The sequence below is a fragment of the Trachypithecus francoisi genome, unplaced genomic scaffold, assembly GCF_009764315.1.
Source record: "Trachypithecus francoisi isolate TF-2019V2 unplaced genomic scaffold, Tfra_2.0 Lachesis_group20, whole genome shotgun sequence".
NCBI lineage: Eukaryota > Metazoa > Chordata > Mammalia > Primates > Cercopithecidae > Trachypithecus > Trachypithecus francoisi.
The window spans coordinates 63148027-63172446 of record NW_022681466.1 but is presented as its reverse complement, the minus strand read 5'-3'; the positions used below and the strand labels follow the sequence as shown (position 1 = coordinate 63172446).

The 24420-nt window shown below is 52.8% G+C and overlaps 1 protein-coding gene across 3 annotated transcripts in view; it reads left to right on the top strand.

Annotated features, from left to right (window-relative positions):
• The window catches only part of NTN1 (netrin 1), a 250431-nt gene that overhangs the window by 167134 nt on the left and 58877 nt on the right, over window positions 1–24420 (top strand). For all 3 annotated transcript variants that reach the window (XM_033184572.1, XM_033184573.1, XM_033184570.1), the window contains exons 3-5: window positions 2415–2603; window positions 20098–20247; window positions 23234–23287. In XM_033184572.1, the coding sequence (XP_033040463.1) occupies window positions 2415–2603; window positions 20098–20247; window positions 23234–23287 (393 nt within the window). The remainder of the gene's footprint in view (window positions 1–2414; window positions 2604–20097; window positions 20248–23233; window positions 23288–24420) is intronic.

Below are 24420 nucleotides of genomic sequence, written 5' to 3'. Positions count from 1 at the left end.
TTTTAAACATCGTGAAGAACAGTATTTGACACGAGAAAATGTTCATTATTATGAAAAAAAAAAACCCCCACAAAACTAGATGTATAAAAGTATGATCTATGTTTTCTATGTCTGTAGGAAAGAATTAAATAGCTCCACAACTGAACAAATGTTAATTAAAGCCTAAAAGGAAAGATCTCTGCAGCAACTGTGGTTGGTGGAAATAGGAGTGTATTCCTTTCTCTTCCTGCTTTTGTTTATTGAGTGCATGAATTAAATATATATTTCTTAGGTTGGGTGTGGTGGCTCACGCCTGTAATCCCAGCACTTTGGGAGACCGAAACAGGCAGATCTCTTGAGCCCAGGAGTTCAAGACCAGCCCGGGCAACATGGTGAAACCCTGGTTCTACAAAAAATACAAAAAAATTATCTGGGCATGGTGGCACATGCCTGTGGTCCCAGCTACTCGGGAGGCTGAGGTTGGGAGGATCTCATGAGCCCGGGAGACAGAGGTCTCAGTGAGCCAAGATCCATGCCATTGCACTCCAGCCTGGGCAACAGAATGAGACCCTGCCTCAAACAAAAAACAAAACAGAAATCCCAACATGTATTTCTTTAGAAATTCCATCAAATGTGATTTAGAACACACTGAGCATGAAACCAGGTTGTAGAGTGAACAAGAAGAGGCTAGACCTGTGCTGGAGTAACCCTGGGGTTGGAAGCCTAAAGAAGGAGGCAGGTGACAGGCAATCATGATGTGGCGCAAGGAAAGCTGTGTGAGGCCATGCTGGGTGCCCATGCCAAGCTTGTGGGGTGGAGCGGGGCTGGGAAGTAACATTAGAACCAAGACCTGGGGTATGACAAAGAGGCACCAGATAGAACAGGGGTGTCCTGGGAGGAAGGGAACAGCATGTCCAAAGCTCCAGAGAGGCAGGCGCGGGGTCCTCACACATGGCTCTAGAAACAGACCAAAGTTTGGAATCGCTGGAGCATAAAGAGTGAGGGGCTGGAGGGCGAGGCAGGACCAGCTTATTTGGAGCCCTGAAGGCCATGCTGAGTGCTTTTGACTTGATCCCAATGGACGCCCTCAGGTTGGTGCTTAGAAATCCTGCTCTGGGCTGAGTGTGGTGGCTCACGGCTGTCAGCCCAGCACTTTGGGAGGCTGAGGTGGGAGGATCACAAGGTCAGGAATTCAAGACCAGCCTGAGCAACATGGTGAAACCCCGTCTCTACTAAAAATACAAAAATTGGTCAGGCGTGGTGGTGCGCACCCGTAATCCCAGCTACTGAGGAGGCTGAGGCAGGAGAATCGCTTGAACCCGGGAGGCAGAGGTTGCAGTGAGCTGAGATCGGGCCACTGCACTCCAGCCTGGGTGACAGAGAAAGACTCCCATCTCAAAAATAACAACAAACAAACAAAAAGAAATCTTGCTTCTGCTGATTATGCAGAGGGGAGCCTGCGAGGTTCAGCTCAAGCCACAGGGAACCAGAGGGCAGGATGGCAAGGAGTGAATGATGTCGGGGAGGTGACTCTGGGTTCAAGTGGAGACCCTAGACCTGAAACTGGAAATACTGATTTGGGAGTTGGGAGCACAGAGATGATGAGTGGTGAAGGAGACAGACCAGGAGGGTGCGGGGCTGGGCGGGGAAAGGGAGCTGAGTCCTGAGCAATGCTCGTGGGGAGGGAACAGGTGGAACAGAGCCATCGTGGATGATGTGGGGGTCCTCTCCCCAGAGCAGGGCTGGGCAGCCTCCAGAAGCTGGCCAGGTTGAGGTGGGAAGAACGATGGTGTGCAGGCCCCAGAGTCCCCAGTGGACGAGGAGGAGGGGGAGAAGGGGAGGCCGGGCTGGTGGCAGGAGCCTCAGTAGTTTGCTCAGCTGCTACAACAAAGTGCCATGGGCTGGGGGCTGAAACGCTAGACGTTTACTTCTCCTAGTTCTGGAGCCTGGACGTCCAAGATCAAGGTGTTGGCAGGGTTGGTTGCTCTGGAGGCCTTTCTGCATGGCTTGCAGATGGCTGCCCTCTGGCAACGTCCTCACGGGATCTCTTCTCTGTGCACATGCTTCCCTGCGTCCCTCTGTGTCCTCATCTCCTCTTCTTACAAAGACACAGTCATACTGGCGTAGGGCCCACTCTGAGGGCCTTGTTTTAAGACTCTATCTCTAAATACAGTCACATTCTGAGGTACTGGGGGTCACGGCTTCAACATATGAATTTTGGGAGAACCTCAGCCGTGGTACTGTTATGTGCCCAATACGTGCCTATGGATATACACAGGAGGAGCCGAGGAGGAGCTCCTGGAGCCCAAGTCTGCCTGCCTGGCTCTGCTAGTGGAGAAGGGAGCAGTTGAGGGGTGGGGTTTCCTTCGGCGCCCATAGGTGCCTGTCCTCCCCGCGCCCCTGCGGCTGACACCTCTCTCTGTCTTCCCCTGCAGCCTGCAACTGCAACCTGCATGCCCGCCGCTGCCGCTTCAACATGGAGCTCTACAAGCTTTCGGGGCGCAAGAGCGGAGGTGTCTGCCTCAACTGTCGCCACAACACCGCCGGCCGCCACTGCCACTACTGCAAGGAGGGCTACTACCGCGACATGGGCAAGCCCATCAGCCACCGGAAGGCCTGCAAAGGTGGGCGACGTGTGGCGGGCGGTGGGGGCTGGGGAGACCCTGGGAACATCAGTCCTCTCGCTCCTTCTTCGCTTCCTTTTCTATTTTCTTGCAGTCTGTGTACAAATTGGCATTACTGAGGTCCTCTCTCTCTGTCTCTCTCTCTCTCTCACACACACACACACACACACACGCACGCACGCACACAAAGGCCTCTCTGGTATTTGGAGGTGTAAGCCAAAACAAAGGGGGGATGGAGACATGGCTCAAAGGAGAAGAAAGGAGAAGGTGTGATCCCCTACAAGGGTGCAGGGCTGCAGCCGCCAACACCTCTCCCTTCCCTCCCCCTCCTGGGCTTCTCCTCTGCACAGGTGTGCTGCATACCAGAGGGCCGCCAGTCATGTTTGCCAGGCTTACCGTCGGGACAAAGGACTCTCTTTTACCAAATGCACGCAGACGCACTTCTTTGGGTGTGTGCGCACCGCCCCTTACTCCCCCACCCCCAAAACACACACGCACACGCACACGCACAGTCACAGCGAGGTCGGCACTTTCAGGGGCAGGGTCTCAGAAGGAACATTTAATCCATCTGCAAATAGCTTTACTTCTCAGGACCAAAAAAAAAAAAAATTAAAAGGAGACGGGAGACTCTATTTTCGTCCACGGAAGCAAGCACTAATGTTTTAACTTTCTGCTGTTTGTTTTTCTCCTACCAACAAAAATGAAGCAATGGTCAGATGATTCAGAGAAGCTGATGAAATGCCAGGGAATTCAGTGATGCTGGAGGGTGAGAAGTGGGGCCCCCCACCCCACAAAAGCTTTTGGTAATTCCAGGAACCAGGGCTTTCCTGCTCCAAAACTTATGGCCTAGGGCCAGGGCCTGCCATGAACATGGCTTCCCAAGAAGATATTTACCTCTGAGGGCTGGTGGGCAACACCTCAGCATGGGTGGGGTCCTGACCTGGACTTGTGTAGACTCTGACATGGCAGGGTCCTGAGCCATGGCAGACAGGCCCAGATGGTGCGCTGCAGGAGAGAAACCCTTCTGTGGCCACTGCTTAGCATGTGGATGAAGCAAAAGTATCATCTTCTTAACAGGAAGTCCACCAGATGTTGGGCACTTGTGTGCAGGACTGACTACATAATTTGTAGGGCCCAGTGCAAAATGAAAATAGGGGGCTTCCAGCACTTTGGGAGGCCAAGATGGGCAGATCACCCTAGGTCAGGACTTCAAGACCAGCCTGCCCAACATGATGAAACCCCGTCTCCACTAAAAATACAAAAATTAACCGGGCGTGGTGGTGCGCGCCTGTCATCCCAGCTACTTGGGAGGCTGAGGCAGGAGAATAGCTTGAGCCCGGGAGGCGGAGGTTGCAGTGAACCAAGATCGCACCACTGCACTCCAGCCTGGGTGACAGAGTGAGACTCTCAAAAAAAAAAAAAAGAAGAAGAAGAAGAAAGGAGGAGGAGGAAAAGAACGTACTTCTCGGGAGAAAAAAAATAAAGAAAGTAACAAAGTAGGGGGCTTCTTATTCCAAAGCTATGAAGAATTTTGAAACAAGGGCAGCAGAGTTTCAACCAAGCTGGTGCCCTTCTGAGCCCAGGGCTCATGAATCCAGCCCAGCCCTGCTTATGTGGAACACTTTTCTCAAAATAAAATAAACAGTCCCAGTCTGTCTCCTCCAGGAGAAATCCCTTTGATTCGAAATGCACAGGCGTGAGTAGAGTGGCTCCCTAGTTCAAGCAAGGTGTCCTTCTGTGTCTGTGGACTTACGGCTGCCTCTGGTGGTTGCCAAGAGAAACATGAGCAGAAAAGTAGCTTGGCTGCTTCCACGTTTTTAAAAAAATCACGGTTTTAGGTGAGAATCCCCCAGAAGACTGAGCAGAGAATGAATGGGAAGGTGGCCCAGGCAAAGGGGCCCGAGAAACATCTGCAATGCCAGAAAGGTGTGACCAGGACCAGCCCCGGGAGAGATGGCTCTGGGCTTTCAGAGAACATAGTTGGAAGGTCTCCAGCTCCTTTGCCTGTGCCCAGAGTGTTTGCTGTCTCTCTTTTGCAGAAGAAATTGAGGCCAGGGGTCTTGTAAACAGCTGGCTTGCACATAGATTTCTTGGGAGTTCAGCCAAGAAACTATACCAACAGCAGCCACTCAGGTGGGCAGTCCTGTGCCTGAGAGGGAGAAGGTCTGAGTGAGAAAGGGCACTGGTCACTTCCTGTCATGCCAGTTTCTGCTGCCCGATTAGAAATGTATGTTTCCCAGAGAGGTAAGAAGGGGCAGGGCCCTGGTCACCTCCACCTACCCCCTGTTGCTGTGGGTAGGGACAAGAGCTATTTGCAGCCTCTCACCACTCAGACTGAGAGATGTCAGGAAGCCACAGGGTCCCGGGAACCTGCAGGCCATTCTCCAGGGCTCTGCCACTCTTGCTGAATGGCATGTTATTGCCCACCTTCCTTTACTGGTTTCTAGTAGGGTCAGATACAAATAGATGAGGATGTGTTCTTGTTTTATGATTTCCAACACTGTGGCTAGCCTAGGTGGCTGTGTTTTCCTTCCCAGCCCTGTACATCAGCTGCCTTGGCCTTGGTGGGAACCCTGGGAGAATAAATCACAGGACGGGAAAACCTACGGATGGATTCTGCTCAGAAAGACACAGGCAAATTATACTGAGGAAATGTGGCAGGAAAGGCTGAGACTCTTAGTGCCTCTTGACTGGGGAGGAATGACAGTGTTTCAAGGAAACTGCCATCTGATTGGTGAAGAAAGACAGTGCTTCAAGGCACTTGTTGCCTGATTGGTGACAGGAGACTACACTTTAAAAAACATGCCACCTGATTGGTGAGAAAGACAGCACTTTGAGGTTTCTGCTTTCTGATTGGTGAGAAAAAGTGTTGCCCGGAGGTCTCTGCTTCATGATTGGCGAGAAAATATCTGCTCTCTGATTAGTGAGGAGAAATTTGACTCAGGAGGTCCAGTCATCTGATTGGTGAGGAAAGACATCTCTGGAAAGTCCAGATCTTTCCCCTCAGCTCTTTCCTTTCCTGGTGTCAAGCTCTTACGGGAGTTGCGACACTTCCCACCAAAAAGAGACCCTGAGATCTTGGTGGGAACCATCTTTAGGAGAAGTTCAGATGCCAGAGGGATGTGTACCCTTGAGATCTTCACACAGGGGTCTCCCGGTCAACCCCCTTCCATCACCACCACCACGAGCACCTCCTGCCTTGGGTTCCCAGGGCCAGATGGTTCAAGGAAATGGTTCCTTGGGTGGAAGCACTTTTTCCCCAGTATTTGATCTTTGACAGTTTGCTGTCAGAGGCTTCTGAAGTTTTGTAGATATGGTGCTGCCCCCAGGCTCCGGCTTTTTTTTTTTTTTTTTTTTTTTTTTGAGATGGAGCCTCGCTCTGTCGTCCAGGTTGGAGTGCAGTGGCGTCATCTCGGCTCACTGCAACCTCCGCCTCCTGGGTTCAAGCGATTCTCCTGCCTCAGCCTCCCGAGTAGCTGGGATTACAGGTGCGTGCCACCACAACCAGCTAATTTTTGTGTTTTTAGTAGATACGGAGTTTCACCATGTTGGCCAGGCTGGTCTTGAACTCCTGATTTCAGGTGATCTGTCCTCCTTGGCCTCCCAGAGTGCTGGGATTACAGGCATGAGCCACCGTGTCTGGCCGGTTAGGCCCCAGCTTTTGAGATTGACTTCCCAGAGCCCCACCATGGGGGGGGGGGGTAAGGGCTTCAGGTAAGGGCTGCATTTCTTTGCTTTGTTTCAGATGAATTTCACAGGGAAACAGGGGCAAAGGGCAGGGGTTCTTGACTCCCAAATTGGCTTGGGAATGGCCTCTGGGGCCTCTTTACCCCCGACTTCTCAGAGCGTGGGCAGGGAGCCGAGGCCACCCATATTCTGCTGGTGACTGGCTGGCTGACTAGGGGACCTTGTCCAGTGTAGAGCAGGGTTGGACCCAGACAAGAACAGCCTGGAGTAAGGGCATCAGATTCCAAACGTTACTATGTAGTTGCCCCATTTGGGAAGTTTCGTAGCAACAAATTTGTTGGGTTATTTCTCCCCTCCCCTGGTTTAGAAGCAAACCAGAGCTGGCAGGGTTGGCGCGTACAAAGGACTGTAATAAACGTACCCAGGGAACAGGCGGCTGCACTCTCCAGCTATTCAGTGCGATTTCACAGCACTGGGACGGCCTCGTTATGGTGCGAGCTGTTGTCCTATATAAAGTCAGATGAGATAAATTTCTCCCTTTTCTCCGCTGAATTGTTTGTGAATGATACTCGTCTTGGAATCTGTCAAAAGACAGGAGGTTTTGTTTACCATTTGTCTTCTTTATGGACTTTGGGGGCGCTTTCTCTTTAGAGCAGGCAAAGACGACCGAAGACGACGTTGCTATTTAACCATTTCATCCGTGCCCCCATTGATAACAATATTAATTTATCATTTTCCCAAACCATCTGTGATGGATAAAGACATTCCAGGAGTCTCCCGTGAACCGAATTGTGATGAGAATTAAGAAATTAACCACTGCATCCAGCATCCCCGTACAAAGGGCCTGCATTCCATCTCACTGAGCTGCCTGTTTCCTTCTCTCGTCTTTCCCCGCTTCGAGCCCACAGTTTGTGTGGTTGAATGAAGGCTAGGATGGTGCTTGAGTCCCAAGCAAGAAGATGCAATAATTAGCCAGGGCAAAAGCATGCAGTCATCCTCACATGTTTGCCAGGACATTCTTGCTACTTCCATCCACCCCTTATTTCTTCCGGCAGCTCAGTCAAGCGTTGCAGAATAAGGAGGAAATGAACACCACAGTCTTGCCCCCTCTGTTTCCCTGGGCCACTGTGTGCTGGGCGCGCCCCATGACTTTCTCATTCGTGATTCTCCACCTTCACCGTATGGCGTCATCAGCAGTATTTGTCTGTCACATTATTTGCCTGTAACTTAGGCTCTGAGTCTCACCCTTGGCTGCATGTTGGAACCACTTGGGGAGATTTGAAAAGACTGCCGCCTGGACCCGCCCCCAGAAATTCTGGTTTAATTAATGGGTCCAGATGCGATCTGGGCATTGGGAATTGGAAAACTTCCCAGGAGATTCTAATGTGTCACCGACACTGAGAACCACAGAGAATAAGAAATGAGGATGGTGAGTCGCTCTTGGTGGCATTAAGGGAAGACTTGTAGGCAGCCGAGACCCCAGGTTTATTCTTTTGAGGAGAGAGATTGATCATCAGTGAATTTGAATATTTTTTATGATTCTCTTGATGAAAACTGGGAGGGTGAGCATTTAAATTTTTTAAATTTAAAAATCTTGGTCAGGCGTGGTGGCTCACGCCTGTAATCCCAACATTTTGGGAGGCCGAGGTGGGCGGACCACCTGAGATCGGGAGTTTGAGACCAGCCTGACCAACATGGAGAAACCCTGTCTCTATTAAAAATACACAATTAGCCGGGCGTGGTGGTGCATGTCTGTAATCCCAGCTACTTGGGAGACTGAGGCACGAGAATTGCTTGAACCCGGGAGATGGAGGCTGCAGTGAGCCGAGATCGCGCCATTGCACTCCAGTCTCGGCAACAAGAGCGAAACTCCATCTCAAAAAAAAAAAAAAAAAAAAAAGAGTCTTACAGGGCAAGGCTGGGAGCTTAGCTAGTGCAGCCTGATTAGGGCACAAGATCAGACAGTCCTCAGTGCCAGATAGATAGTGCATGCGTGTGTGTGTGTGTGTGAATATGTATATTTAGATCTGGTCAATTGTGGATTTATTCACAGCACAGCAAAGTTCCCAGGCCCCCACCCTTCTGGGCTTTCCTGACTCTAAGGCATCATCCACCCACCCTATAAAAGCCTCAGGGGCACCATTTCAATATGTGGGTCCCTTGTCACATTTCTGTTACCTGTATTTCCATTTTCATGTTTTTTTGTGGGGGGGGTGGGTACAGGGGAAAGGGTTGGTCATCTGAGGCAGGAAGGTACTTAGTGGCTGGAGTGGCTCCAGCTTTGAGGACAGAGACCCCAACGGAAGGAGTGGCCTTCATTATGGCCAGGTAAGGTTAGTACCTACTGGGAGAAACTGACACCTTAGATACAGCATTAGGGAGACAGAATTCCCACTGGAAGAGTTTCACTGCAACTGTGATCTCTGTGGATGCATCTTTTCCCTTCGGAGACATGGGCATCGAAAACCTTACCTACATATTTGTCTCCATGTTCAAAGTCTATAGGGTGTCAGATAAGTCTGGTGACCTCTCTAGACCTCAGTCTCCTCATCTGTGGGATTATGTTCAGGCTGCTGGCCTCTGAATCCCTTCCAGCTTTGACATTCCACATTCCACCTGCTTCTTAAGTAGTCAACCTCCTAGGAGAACCTAAGGATACAATGGGACAATTCTTTGTAGCAGTGAAGTGTGTGATCTGGTGACTCAGAAAAGCTGGTAGAGCCAGGAAATTAGGTGGAGGTGGTTTTATTGCAGGCTTTATAGATGAAAAGAGTCCCTGATCTTGTGACTCGGCCCATGTGGCACACTGTGCCAAACGGAATCTTCCTGGTCCAGCTGTGCTTATTCCCTGGGCGTCCTTGGCCAGTCCACGTTTTCACCTCCCTGGATGTGAATTCTCTCATCTCTCAGGACCACTCTCATCTCCAGATGCCACATAGAAATTCCTGGAGGATTGGCTGGGCACGGTGGCTCACACCTATAATCCCGGCACTTTGGGAGGCCGAGGCGGGTGCATCACCTGAGGTCAGGAATTCAAGACCAGCCTGGGCAACGTGGTGAAACCCCGTCTACTAAAAATACAAAAATTAGCCCAGCTTGGTGGCGCGTGCCTGTAATCCCAGCTACTCAGGAGGCTGAGGCAGGAGAATCGCTTGAGGGGAGCAGAGGTTGCAGTGAGCTGAGATCATGCCACTGCACTCCAGCCTGGGCTACAGAGCGAGACTCTGTCTCAAAAAGAAAAAGAAATTCCTGGAGGATTTCCAGGGGTTCCTGTGTTTGAGCAGAAAATGCTCCTGATTGTTGAGCTCCCAAGTTAATGGAAGTTCTGGGTTTGGCCAGAACATTAAGGGAATTTTATTTGAGGAAATAGTGTCTTTCAGACTTTTGTTGCCAGGAGAGCACTTGTGGGGCCGGGGGCAGGTGGCACGGGGGTAGTAAACGGTTTGGGATGCAGAGCTTTGAAAAGCATGGAACTTGGAGTTATTCAGACCAGAGTCCAGGTTCCACCTCTGGAGGCAAGACACTTACTCTTGGGAGCCTCCGCTTTCTTATCTGCAAATGGGGATCATAGCCCCTCCTCCCTCCTAGGGCTGTGGTGCAGATTAAATGAGATGATGTGGAGGACGTCCTGGCATGTAGCGTGCATTCCACACATGGCAGCTCTTAGGATTATTTGTGCAAGTCAGGGAAAACAGAAAAACTAGAACCCACTGCCATTGTCGGCACACACACAAAGCAGAGACGCTTCCTTTGACTCTCTGGTTGCTTTAGTTCTTTGTGTGAGTGGTGGCCCTGGAGAGAACGGCCCCTCTTGCTTGAAGGGCTCAGCCCCGGTGTGGACTTGGCAGCCAATTCCCACAGGACTGGGCGGGGCCCCAAGGATTGGGCCTAATGCTGTTGCACACTCTCGATAAAGGATTTCCATGCTTTGGGAGCAAAGATGGCAAGTCGAAGGGCAGAGATGTGCCCGACAGCTGCTTGTGGAGACCCAGCAGAGAGAGGTGGGGGCGGGCTGTGCACATCCAGATTTGGCTCTGGAAGTACCAAGAAAGACCAGGCAGCATCTGAGGGACTCCTTGATTGGACTGGGACTTAGGGCTGATGGGAGGCCTGAGCTGGCCTGAGCTGCCTCACTTGTGGCACAGACACAGGACCCAGGTTCCTGCTTCGCCTCCCCACTGTGTCATATGGCCCTACCTTCCTGCCCCAAGTTCGTGTGACACACACACACACGGAGTCATTTGCAAGACCTGTGCTTTTCTCCTTGGCTGTAAAACAGGTGCAGGATGACTACAGTTAACTAGATCACGGAGTGTCAAATAACCCAGTTTGGGATTATGGGACTCCCCTCCCCCCTCCACTTCCTGCCATCTGTACCTTGATCCGAAAGTGGCAGCGAAAGGAGAGGTTGTGCAACTTGAAACATTTATTCTTTTGTGCCTCATTAGCAACTGCGGGGGCAAAGGAAAGCATAGCTTCGGAGGAGGTTGACACAGACAGCTGAAATGACGTTTGGGGATTATCTTCAGATTTCAGCAATCTTCCCTCCCTCGTTAACACAGAGAATGTAAGAGTGGAGAGTGCAGGGGCATTGAATTGCAGATGACCTAGGATGTGAGGGGACTGTCGTCCCGCCTGCCTCCTCATTCATTCCTCCAGATGTGCAAGGGGCAGCAAAATGCCCCCCTCTCCCCACCAGGAAAGGACAGCAGATTGGCCTGAGTTACATCCAGATTAGCAACAAGATTGTTTGTTCATTTGATTCAGCACATGTTTGTGTAGCGCTTACTGCGTGCTAGACACGGGCCCTTGGGCTGGCTTTTTGATGGGAAGTTGACAATAAACAAAGAAGAGAGAGATTGATCATCAATGAATGTAAATATTTTTTATGATTCTCTTGATGAAAACCGGGAGGGGGTGGGCATTTAAATTTTTTAAATTTAAAAATCTTGGCCGGGTGCGGTGACTCACGCCTCTAATCCCAACACTTTGGGAGGCCGAGGCGGGCGGATCACCTGAGGTCGGGAGTTTCTCCATGTTGAAACGGGGTTTCTCCATGTTGGTCCACCGTGCTCGGCCAGGCTCACCTTTTAAGAAGCTACAGATGTGGAGAAGATACTTGCACATCCCACATCTGATGGAGGACTTGAATCCCAAATATGTAAACAACTCTCAAAGTTGAAAGAAAACAAGAAAAAGGAAGATAATGACGGATTGTGGTGAGTTACATGGAGGAAAGCAGCAGGGCGGAAGGAGAGCGTAACTGGTCAAGCTGTACTGTGAGGTGGCCCTGGAGCGGCGTCCTGCGAACAGGATATCTGGGATGAGACCTGGGGCGTGGGGAGAAAACAGCCACAAGGAAGCTGAGGGAAGAACATTCCAGGAAGAACCAAAGTCTGGAAACAGGAAAGGGCTTGGTGGGCCCTTGGTCAGAAGAGAAGAGAGGGAGAAAGGGGTGGGTAGTTAACTCCTTGGTGTCTGAAGAGGAGGTGGGTTCCATACTCAGCACTGGAAGGCTGGAAGGAGAAAAGTGATCTGACTGATGTATCATGCTCACCATTTTTTTTTTTTTTTTTTTTGAGACGGAGTCTCGCTCTGTCGCCGGGCTGGAGTGCAGTGGCCGGTTCTCAGCTCACTGCAAGCTCCGCCTCCCTGGTTTACGCCATTCTCCTGCCTCAGCCTCCGAGTAGCTGGGACTACAGGCGCCCGCCACCTCGCCCGGCTGGTTTTTTTTTTTTTTTTTTTGTATTTTTTAGTAGAGACGGGGTTTCACCGTGTTAGCCAGGATGGTCTCGATCTCCTGACCTCGTGATCCGCCCATCTCGGCCTCCCAAAGTGCTGGGATTACAGGCTTGAGCCACCGCGCCCAGCCTTTTTTTTTTTTTTTTAGACGGAGTTTCACTCTGTCGCCCAGGCTGGAGTGCAATGGCACGACCTCAGCTCACCACAACCTCCACCTCACGGGTTCAAGCAATTCTTCTGCCTCAGCCTCCCGAGTAGCTGGAACTACAGGCATGCACCACCACACCCGGCTAATTTTGTATTTTTAGTAGAAACGGGGTTTCTCCTTGTTGGTCAGGCTGGTCTCAAACTCCTGACCTCAGGTGATCCCCCTGCCTCGGCCTCCCAAAGTGCTGAGATTACAGGTGTGAGCCACCACCCCCGGCCAGGCTCACCTTTTAAGAAGCTCCTTCTGGAAGACAAACTACAGAGGAGAAGATACTTGCACATCCCACATCTGATGGAGGACTTGAATCCCGAATATGTAAACAACTCTCAAAATTCAACAACAAGGAACAAACAACCCAATTAAACATGGACAAAACACTTGAACGGAAACATTGTCAAAGACGGGCAGATCACAAATAAATACATGAAATGCCCTTAGTCATTAGGGAACTGCAGGTTAAAACCACCATGAGGGCCGGGCGCGGTGGCTCATGCCTGTAATCCCAGCACTTTGGGAGGCCAAGGGTGGTGGATCACCTGAGATCAGGAGGCTGAGGCAGGAGAATCACTTGAACCCGGGAGGCGGAGGTTGCAGTGAGCCGAGATTGCACCATTGCACTCCAGCCTGGGCAACAAGAGTGAAACTACATCTCAAAAAAAAAAAAAAGGAATTTATGCACATGATAAAAACCCATTCACCAAAAAAGTGAATTTTATTCTATGCAAATTAAATAATAGCAATAAGAAGAAACTCCTTCCCTAGGGCTCTCTGACACTGCGTCTTTGGGCCTCCTTGTTCCCCATCTCCCATACCTCAAAGCTCTGAACTCACTTAGGGACCAGTCTCCCTGGGTGAGCACTCCCTCCCCTCCCCTGGCCTCTCTGTCTACCCCGCCTCCAAAAGCTCTGCCCGTCTGGTGTCTTCGCTGCCACGTTACATTAGGTCCCCTCCATTCCAGAACACCCTGCTGGCTTTCCCATGTTTCTTCTCTCGGTTGCCGATCCTTCACCCCTGTTCTGGGGAGTGGGGAAGAAACGGGTGCGTGGACACCTCTTTGTGCCTGACATCATCTCTCCAGTGTCAACCTCTAGTGGGGGGTCCCACCAGGCTTCCCCCAAGAGGCGTAACACCCACAAGAGATATGAGGACCTGGGGAGCCTCTGGATCCTGCTTTTCTCTGAAGATGCTGGCCCTTGCTCTCTCTGCGGACTGTCCTCACTACACCAAGCATGTTGCTGCAGTCGCCCTCCCTGACCTCCACAGCAGCCAGAGAGCAGCCAGGCCCACGCAGTGGGGCCTGTCCACAGGGCCCCATCCACCCCTACTTTCTTTGTGGATGGTGTCCACTTATGCAGACTGGTCCTACTCAAAGCAGAGAAGACTCTTTCCCCACAACCCAGGAGGGCCATAGGCAGGTGCAGCCCTTAGAGTCACCTGGAGCCTCACAGTAGGCTCCAGGGATCAGCCCTCCCTAGGGAAACTTGACAAGATTTCCACATTCACTGCTGGGGCAATGTCCCGGGATTCAGGGCAGGGTAGTTTCTCTGTCTGTTGTGTTCCTCTGTCCCTTGGAAGTCTTGTGAGGACGAGGAAGGGAGTTTCCCATCAGACTTTGGGAGGGATGCCTTCAGCACCTGCTGTGTGAGCCCTTTCTTCTTCTGGACTGGAACAGAGGGCATGTCCTGCATGCTGTACAGGTGAGGAGGGGGCTGCTGAGGGGGCAGGGCTCCTGGCAGAACCTCTTACTGCAGGTCTCCCTTCTCTGAGCCCGTGCCAGCCTTCCGAGGGCTGTTAGGACCTGCAGCACTTCCTGCTCAAGGCCTCTGCCAGTACCCTTTTGAGAACAGCCCTCAGATGGTCTGTGAGCTGTGAGACCTGTTGAGAATCAGAGCCAGCAGGGGCTCTAGAGATCACGGAAGCCGAGAGCTGCTCTGCTGGCCTGCGGGGGTTTTGGGTGCCCTCAGAGACATGGCCTACCATGGAGAAGGTTTTCCTCCTCCCACAAAGCTGGTGACTTCCACAGGGAGCAAGGGGATGAAAGAGTTCATTGGTGGAGTAGTGGGGCAGTCTTCCCTCTCATGAGTACGGGACAGGCCTGGGAGGGCCCTGGAGAAGAAGATGCTTACCTGAGGCTCCACACAGGTGTGTTAGTCAGCACAGGCTGCAGAGTGCCTCGGACTGATTGGCTTAAACAACAGAAGTTTATGTCTCATAGTTCTGGAGGGTGGAAGTCCAAGACCAAGGTGTCAGCAGGGCTGGTTTTGTTCCGAAACATCTGCTCCAGGCCTCTCTCCTTGGCTTGCAAATGACCGTCTTCTCCCTGTGTCTTCACACGGTCTTTCCACTGCACTCGTCTGTGTCCTGATGCCCTCTTCTAATAAGGACACCGGTCATGTTGGATCAGGGTCCACCCCAGTGACCTCACTTTAAATTAATGAGCTCTTTAAAGCCCCTATTTCCAAATGCATCCAACTTTGAGGTACTGGGGATTAGGGCTTCCACATCAGCATGTGTGTGGCAGGGAGGACACAGTTTAGCCCATAGCACAAGGTCAGGCCAGAAGCTGAACTTCAAGACTGGCCAGAGGCCTGGGTGGTGGCCGTGGTGGTATCTGAAGTGAAGGTGGAGGCTGGGGCTGTCCTGTCTCCCCTGTCCTACCTGAAGCTGCTCCAGAGGGGCTCATGCCAAGCTGGCTTTCCTGTCCTCCATGGGCACATGGCCTTGGACTGCTGCCATTTGAAGATTCTACCTGACCCCAAGAGCCCCTGGAGCCAGAGTCCTCAGGAAAAGTAGCCAGACGTCTGGATAGGAGCCCAGGACAGACTTCTGGAAATCCTCAGTATGTGCTTCAGTGGAGAGGGTGCCAGGCTCAGGAGTACGTGTCCTCCCTGGCAGAGCCCAGGAGCCTCAGTGATCCCTTCAGAGAGTGTCAGAGGGAGCGAGGAAAGGCAGCTACTTGGGCACAGGAAGCTGAGGATGAGAACCACCTGCCATCCAGGTCAACTTTGCCAGGGCTCTCAGAAGTCCCTAGGTACCCCCTCTCTTCACTGACAAACCAAATCTCAACAAGATTCTGACACCATGCAGGCGGGTGCTGGTGCAGGCAGGGCCAGCAGTAGGGTGTATGGAAGGCCTGCTGTGTCCTGCAACAGGAGCCCTTTCTCCTGGCCTCTTGCCAAGACACTGAGGAAAGCAGCAGAAGAGGCAATGGTCAAAGGGTGAGCACTGCCACCCTGGTTCCTTTGGACCCAGCAGTTAGACAAAAACCTTGGCCTGTTAAGTTGTAAGTCACTTCAGTGGGACTTTAGAGGGAGACCCCCGTCCTTACAGATGAGCCACTGGTGGTCCAGAGAGAGAAAGGCACTAACCCAGGCTCACTGGGAGGGTGGAGGCCAGACCTGGATCCCCTATTACCTGTCTGAAAGCACCTGGGTCACCTGAACTGTCTGTCCCTGTCTCATGACCAGAGCAAGGACCGCCTGGGTTCTCTGCTTCACTGGGAGGCTCTCCAGCCTGCCGTGTTCATGGGAAACCTGATCCTGCCGCATTCTCAGGGACCTGGGCTTCCGTCTGGCCTCACCTTTCTCTTTATGGAAAAAATCCCTGGGTACATTGTTTCCCATGGCCAGGTGCTGCCTGCTCTGTGCACACGGGGTGACCTGCCATGGAAGAGATTGACCTCCCTCTGAAAAAAGTGGCTGACTTCCAGGGACATGGGAGCCACCCAGCGGCTTCCTGTGGTGGAAGATATTCTGACCCAGAGCACGTTCTCAGAGGAATAAGGGAGGCTCTCTCTTTGTCTCCCTCACCGGACCGCCCCCCTCCCCTCAAAGGAAAAGACCTCCACTCACCTAACTTCCACCTTCTCCCCAGCTCACTCCACACCTCCCCTTCCCTGCCTCATGTGGCCCTGTGTGTCTGTGTCTGTGTGTGTAGCTTTGTGGATCTGAGTATGTCTGTGTGTGGGTGAGTTTGTAGATAAGAGTCTGTGTGTTTGTGAGTCAATGTGTGTAGATGAGAGAGAGGGAGGTTTAGTAGGAGCCTGCTTGTATCTGTGTGTTTCTGGGAATATGCGTGAGTCTCTCTGTGTTAGTAGGAACTTTTTTTTTTTTTTTGAGACGGAGTCTTGCTCTGTTGCCCAGGCTGGAGTGCAGTGGCGCCGTCTCAGCTCACTGCAAGCTCCACCTCCCGGGTCCATGCCATTCTCCCGCCTCAGCCTCCTGAGTAGCTGGGACTACAGGTGCCCGCCACCACGCCCGGCTAATTTTTTGTATTTTTAGTAGAGATGGGGTTTCACCATGTTAGCCAGAATGGTCTTGATCTCCTGACCTCGTGATCCACCCACCTGGGCCTCCCAAAGTGCTGGGATTATAGGTGTGAGCCACCATGCCCGGCCTAGTAGGCACTTTGATGTGTCTGTGTCTGTGTGTATTTCAGGGTCAAGGGGCTACAGTGAGGTGACTTTGACCTTCTCTTCCTCAGGGCCAGGGCCTGACCCCTCCCTTGGCCTCAGCCAGTCAGATTCTCCCTTTCCAGACCATAGTGTGGCATTGTCATCTGTCAACTCTGCCTACACCTTGAAACTCACCCTTTGCACACAGGGTATAATGGGGGCCATCTGGATTAGTGAATTTTTAGGAAAAGTTCTTACTTTGGAGTCCTTTGGCTGGGGATGAGAATGAATTCCAGGCAAGTCTGTTAGGATTGCACTGGGTACAGGTAACAGAAAAGCTACTTCGTATTATAAGATAGGAGCTTATTTCTCCTTGCAGAACAAGAAATACGAAGGGGCCCATTTAGAAAGGGTGGTTCCCTCAGAGATCCAGGCCCTTTCTACCTCTCTGCATGGCCCCCGGCCTTCTCCTGCAGTTTTCTTTGCCGGTCCGTGGTCTCCTCTGTGCCGTCATGCACATTTCGGAGGGCTATTGCGAGGACCAAGGGATTCGACGCGTATGAGAGAGTATGGATGTGCTAAGGAGTTTGCAGGAGTTGCACGGGGCGGCTACTGCTAAAGAATACTCTGCCTTGGGCAGACCCTGTAGGACCCTGATTGCCTCCCTTCCTAGAACAATGATCTGCTGGTGTGGAAACACAAGTCAGCCTGCTGCCTCCATAAACCAGACAGATAGGTCAGATTCTTGCAAAATTTTAGAAGAGTGATTTGGAGTGATTTGGAAATGTTTTGGTCCTTTTGGAGGAGGAACACATTAGCAGCAAGCATCAGCTTGTGTTGGACCAAAGGGTGGGCCTTAGGAAGCGCCTGCCGCACACAGCCGACACAGTGGCCCTGCCGTTACCCAGGACGGCCCTCACTCCACCAGACCTCAGCTGGTGCCTGCCCAGGCAGCTGAGCAGGTCATCAGCTGTCAGGGGCCATGGGGCAGAACAATGCACCATCCTGACTCCACCCAGAGTCCGCTCTGGGTCGGCCGCTGCCAAGATAAAGACCACCTGGGCCAATGGTGGTGTCCACGTGTGACTTGACTCTGAACGTGCAGTGACCGAGCAAGCTTTGGTGACCTCCCTTCAGCCAAGTCCAAGGATCCAGAAGTTACTGGTCCACAGCTGTGTTCCATCAGCTTGGAGGGGAGAATGTCTTGGCATGAATCTTAGGATTACCAGCTGGCTAAGGGAGGTCAGCTGGCCTGAGCCCCTGATGCTCACACCTTGCATCAGGGGGCTTCGAAGGCGGTAGGAGCCTGTGCTGTGGCCCTTTGCATTTGCACGGCCGACTTAGAGGCACTGCCCATGCTCCATCTCCCTTCCTACCATGGATGAATTGAAGAGGCCATAGGGAAAGGTCAGAGGCCGTTTCCAGCCTCCTCCCTTCCCCTCCTCCTCACGCCTCCATGGGCCATCAAGGCTGGATCTTTTCTTACTGTTGAGTGAAAAAGACAACAGAATGAACTTGAATTTAGGGTACATCTAAAAAGACGATTACCTAGCAAAAGGCATTACTTTTGGCTGGGCACGGTGGCTTATGCCTGTAATCCCAGCACTTTGAGAGGCCGAGGCGGGCAGATCACCTGAGGTCAGGAGTTCGAGACCAGCTGGCCGACGTAGTGAAATCCTGTTTCTACTGAAAATACAAAAAATTAGCTCGGCGTGATAGTGGGCACCTGTAATCCCAGCTACTTGGGAAGCTGAGGCAGGAGAATCGTTGGAACCCGGGAGGTGGAGGTTGCAGTGAGCTGAGATTGTGCCATGGCACTCTAGCCTGGGCAACAAGAGTGAAACTCCATCTCAAAAGGAAAAAAAAAAAAAAAAGGCCTTCTATCTATGAGAAGTAGTAGCGAGACTGGAGCAGTTCCATCTGCTTCACAGGCAGGGAGCCCTGTAGGCTGCCCCTGTGCCAGGGCCTGTGCCCCCTCCCTCCTCCCACCTGACAGGGGCACCCCCAGTCCCGGGACCCTCACTCCAAGTGATTCCAGGAGCTTTTGCATGTCCAGACACAACTTCAAACAATTCCTCACATTCTTCTCCTTTCCACCTTCTTCCCTCCCTCCTCTTCCTAATTATCCTCATTGGCCACTCCTGGGCCTGAGGCTGGCTGGGCTGGGAGAGGCCGTGTTTTGAGCCACGGACTCCCGTGCTCACGCCCAGCAGTGCTTGCTGGGAAGTTCTAATCTGGCTCCTTTAAACTGCTCTCACCTGCGTTCTTGGGTTTTTTTTTTTCCCCCTCCTTTTGGAGGAGGAACACATTAGCAGCCACCAGGAGACACCTGGAATTGCTGCGGGACGCCTTGCTGCAGACGACTCCCTACCTCCAGCCTCCTGGGCAGGGTGTGGGCAGGACATTTGCTTCCTTCCTTCGGTCTTCCCCTTCCCCACCGCTCTGAGGCCACCGCCTAGCTTCAGGGAGGCAGGACTTAGCAGGGAACGCTGGCGTCCTGTGCCTACAGGCATAGCTGTTCTTGCCCGGAGCATCTGTGTTGGCGGGACATCCTCCTGAGGTCCCGTGGCTACTCTTACTGGAATTGGCTCCTTAGGACACAGCGACAGAGCCTCCGTGAAGCATGACGGGGTGGGCAACCCTACCTCTCCACCCTTTCAAGCCCAGGAGGAAGGTGGGGGGCCTGCTCTGTGGAGCCGTAGTTGCTGGCCTGAGAATCCCAGCCTTGCTTCACCTCCCAGCCTGGCTGTTCCCTTCCTGTGGGGCTCTGGGAGTTTCCTTTACCTCTCCTGTCTTTGTTTGCACATTTAATCAAGCCCTTTAAACTTAAATGATCACTGTGACCCTTTGTAGTGCAACTGTGTGGGTTTTGTGATTCAGAAGCCTGCCTTGGCTGCAAAGCAGGGTCAGGGGTGGGGGGCAGCAGCTGGGGGAGCCACCCCTCCCTCCCTGTGACTCCCTCTAACCTGGCAAACCCCAGAGCTTCATCAGGCCTCAAACCCCACTCCTCCCATGTCCTGGGTCGGCAAGAAAACTTGGGGGCGGGGAGCTGGTCGAGGACGGAGTGGAAACGCATAGGCTGACCCAATCAAGGGAACGTGTACCCTCAAATCCTGACTCCTCCACCCAGGCGCCATCAGGGCTGCGGGCTCTGCCTTCCCGAGAAGGTATTTGAAAGCCTTCCTCCTGGGCTTCCAAAAGGGCTCCCGCACTTTACTTTCCTGCTGCCAAAGCAGTCTCTTCAGGTCGGTCCATTTTAGTTTTTAGTCCCCGTTTCCAGGTAGGCGGGTGGCCAGTGTCAGAGCTTCCGGAGTGCGTTTGGGCTTGGCTGGGCCTGCTCTCCCTTGCTGCTCTTCCTCTAGGGCAGGGTCCATGGAGGCACCCTGGGTAGGGAGGGCTCTGGGGGGGGGCATGCACTGGCCCCTTCCCCCTTGTCTGACCCTCCCATTTTGTGTTCTCTGCAGCCTGTGATTGCCACCCCGTGGGCGCCGCTGGCAAAACCTGCAACCAAACCACCGGCCAGTGTCCCTGTAAGGACGGCGTGACGGGTATCACCTGCAACCGCTGCGCCAAAGGCTACCAGCAGAGCCGCTCGCCCATCGCCCCCTGCATAAGTATGTGTGGGGCACCAGCTTTTCAAGTCTCTGGCTTTGTGGGGGACAGTGAGCTTTTGAGGATGCTGGTCACTGACGTTCAGTGGGTTCTTTTATTTTTGAGAGGGAGTCTCACTCTGTCGCCCAGGCTGGAGTGCAGTGGCATGATCTCAGCTCACTGCAACCTCTGCTTCCCGGGTTCAAGTGATTCTCCTGCCTCAACCTCCCGGATTCAAGTGATTCTCCTGCCTCAGCCTCCGGAGTTGCTGGAATTACAGGCGCATGCTTCCATGCCCTGCTTATTTTTGTCTTTTTAATAGAGTATGGGATTTCACCATGCTGGCCAGGCTGGTCTTGAATGCCTGACCTCAGGTGATCCGCCCACCTTGGCCTCCCAAAGTGCTGGGATTACAGGCATGAGCCACCGTGCCTGGTCCGTTCAGTGGGTTCTGTGGTCAATGTGCATTCCTGCATTCAAGGCCTCATGCTCACTGAGTCCACGTGGGAGACCCCCCAAGCTCATAGAAGTTCTTACGGAAGCCACTGGGGGCTCAGCAGAGCCAGCCTGTCTGAGGCCGTCTAGCTGACAAACACTGGGTCTCCTGTTTCTGGGGGAAAGCAAGCCGCTGTCCTCAGCACTGGCCCCATTCTCACTGTCCACCTGGACCCTGGACCCTGGATCTGGGGTGGGTCCATTCCAGGCGTGCTGCTGTCACTATTGCCGGCATGTCGGCTTTCCCTCTGCCCCTGGTGGGTTCAGAACAGAAAGGACGGACAGCCCAGGGCCTTTGAGAGGAGCTAGGCAGGGCTTCCATGCACCGCACCTGTGGCCCTAATGAAGGATGATAGCAACCCTGAGGAGTTCTGCACAGCTGTTCTCAGGGGCTTGCTAATAGCAAATGACCAGGATCCAAGCCTCGGTAGAGGGGGCTCAGCACCCATCCAGGGCAGAGCAGGTTGAAATGGTTTCACAACAACCTCCAATTGTCAGCCTCACAGTTCGTCAGAATCCTTGTGTCCATCCACATTCTGCAAGGTGAACATTTTTAGACAGCTGGGAGGAAATCGGGGGTTCGGAAAACATGGGGGGGAAACTGAGGTCTTCCTTCTTCAGGGAGTTAGGAGTTCTCAGGTTGCTCAGAAATGGTTAGAACCAACATTTCAAATCCCCAAGTGGAAAGATCAAGCCTAGACATGAGAGCTGGTGTTTCTGAATCAGAGGCTGAACCCTTGGGAGCTCGCACTTCCCAGCCTGTGCCTTCTCCCCTCCTCTGGCAAAGGGCGGGCTGATGCCTGGCGAGAGCATTGCTCCCTACCGGGCAACCTGGGGCTCCATCCTGAATTTTCGTGTGCTCTTCCCAAGGGAAGAGCTACAGGTCCCAGACCGTGCCTGGGGGACTCGTGCCCTGTTTTGTCCCAGTTTGGGTAGCCACGGGCCCTGCATGGGCGTCCCAGAGCCAGGCTGACCTCAGGCACTGAGGTTGGTGGTCACAGGGGCTCTGCGGCCATTGGCTTCGGCTCCATTTGTGGACTTGCGGGATTAGACTGGACCATTCAGGTGTTGCCTCCGGGATGTTTCTGCTGGGACCAGGTGCCTTTTTAGGTCCAGCTTCCTAATAACCCATTGCGACAGAGCACCTATGGGTGGTTGTTGCTAATACAGTCGCCTGAGATCAAGATTTGACCCCACATTGAGGACTGTGTCCCCCACTTGTTCTTCCTAAAGGAGCAGAAGATGCCTCCAGTGCCTCTCAGATTTGCCTCCTGGCCTGAGTAGCCCATGTCCCTCCACCAAGCCTCAAATCCTAGCTCGTTTAGAATCTGGGAGTCAGTTTTACCGCCAAGAGTCAGACGGTGGCTAGAGTCAGTGGGGTTCGTGGTCACCAGGGGAAGTGAGTCCCTTCCTCTTGGGGACTTCTGGTCCATGGTTTGGCCATGTCCAGAAAGAGGAAGGCTGAGCTTCAGTGCCAGGCTGCTGAACCAATGAACAGTGGGGACTGGATGAACCGCCTCTCCTTTCTTGAGCACAGGGTGGGGTCCGGCAGGTAGTAGGAACCAACTGCTTTTTAAATGTTTATTATTATATATACTTTTTGAGACGGGATCGTGCTCTGTTGCCCAGGCTGCAGTGCAGTGGTGCCATCATAGCTCACTGCAACCTCAAACTCCTGGGCTCCAGGGATCCTCCTGCCTCAGCCTCCTGAGTGGCTGGGACTACAGGTGCGTGCCACCACGCCTGGCTAATTTATTTTTTGTAGAGGCAAAGTCTTGCTTTGTTGGCCAGGCTGGTTGCAAACTCCCGATTTCAAGCCATCCTCCCACCCTGGGCCCCCAACGTGTTGAGATGACAGATATGAACCCCTGCACCTGGCCAAATTGCTGTATTAGATAGAGAATAATCAAAACGAAGCATACCAGCTTTTATGAGGCCCTTGGATCTGCACTCGTGGTCCCATGCTGCCCACTAAGAAAATGCCTTAGCACGTGAGAGGTGAGGCCGTAGGAACCTGGGCCGTGCTGCCAACACTTCTCTGCATGTGGGAGAAACCTTTTCCTTTGGGCAGGTTCCCAGCGCCTTGTGTGCCGTCCTGCCATGGATCCTTCTCCACCTGCGAGTTGAGCTTAGAGATGAGCAGGGCCCAGGTCGCCACATCACGATGAGGAGAGTGGCCTGGGGAAGCCCCTCTCCCTCCCCCCAGGGGTGGAGCTGAGTTGATGTCAGGCCCGGGGGGTGGGGGCAAGGCCAGGCTCTGTGTTGCCGCCTCCCTCCTGCCTTCACGGCCCCCTGCTAGGCGAAAGGAGAAAAACACCACCTGCCCAGGATGCCGCTGTCGGCTTCTGTTCCTCTGACTTTTCTTGAGCCAGGGAGTGGGAAATGGAGGGGAGGGTCCCAGGAAGTTGGGAGGAGTCTGTGCTGGGCTCATTCTAAAGTCAAAAAATCATGTTGTCTTACCTTGTTTTCTCTCCACCACCCCCTCCCCTCGCCCCCTTCTTGAACCTCACAAAGAGATCCCCGTAGCGCCGCCGACGACTGCAGCCAGCAGCGTGGAGGAGCCTGAAGGTAAACTGCCCCCTTCGCTTCTAATTTCCACTTTTGCTGTGTGGCGGGGTGGGTTAACGGGGAAGGGGCGTTCGGAAGCCCAGACTCCTCTAACCGTTATCTGGGGTCTGCTCCGTATGACTGGCACCCCTGGGTTGCACTGAAGAAGCTGGAGCTACAGGACACTATGTTGTGACTTTCCCTCTGAGAATCAAATGGAGGAGATTTTCATGGTACCTCTCTCCCAAGCCTGGAACCCTAAAAACTGAGCTCCTTCTATTTGTCCACTAGCTGCCCACCAGCCCAACACCTTCCAAGTTGAGGGCCTGTCACTCCTTCCTGGGGCTGCAGAGAAGGAAGGAGCCAGGTGCTGGGGATACAGAAGGAGGCTTGGGCACAGGAGCACAGAAGCAGAATGCAGGGGGCCTGGGAGGTGGGCGTGGGGGAGAATCACATCTTCATTTTCATTCACCTCCAACTGAAAATTTAGCATTTCCTCCATGGCAAAGAGAGGCCGCAGACCGCAGCAGGCGGCCGAGCCTGCACCTTCGTCACCGGCAGAAGTCATAGCGGTTTTCACATCACATTCTAGCTGGTGCAGATATCATAAATATTGTTCATGCTGGTTATTGCTTCTCAAAACGACAGAAGTTACTAGACCCGCTGCTAGATCCTGATTTATAATCGTTAATAAAGAAGCACTCGTGTAACGTAACCATACCATCAATCTGGGTCTTTAAAGATATTTGGGCAGCGGCATTTCAGTATTATTAATTTCCTTTGTAGACCTGTGTATTTTATTTTAGCGTGGAGAAATGTTTTTTGAGGAAGGGTCCACAGGCTTCACCAGTCCTTGACACAAGAAAGGTTGCATAGTTCTGGCTTTGGGCACTCAGAGGGCACAGCCCTGCCGGATGCCCTGCTGAGAGCAGCCCAGGCCTGCACCCACAGTCCTGGTCCTGGGGTCACACAGGGCTTTTGTGTACTGGTCCTTGGGGTAGAAGAGGGCAGAAGGTGACAGGCACCCCAGCATGGACATTCATGCTCTTGCTGGGGACCCTTTCCCTCCCCCAGAAAGGACTATAGGGAGGTGTGGAGGAGCTTGCAAACCCAGGTGGCCACCTGAATATTTTAGGATGCAGACTGGATTTTGG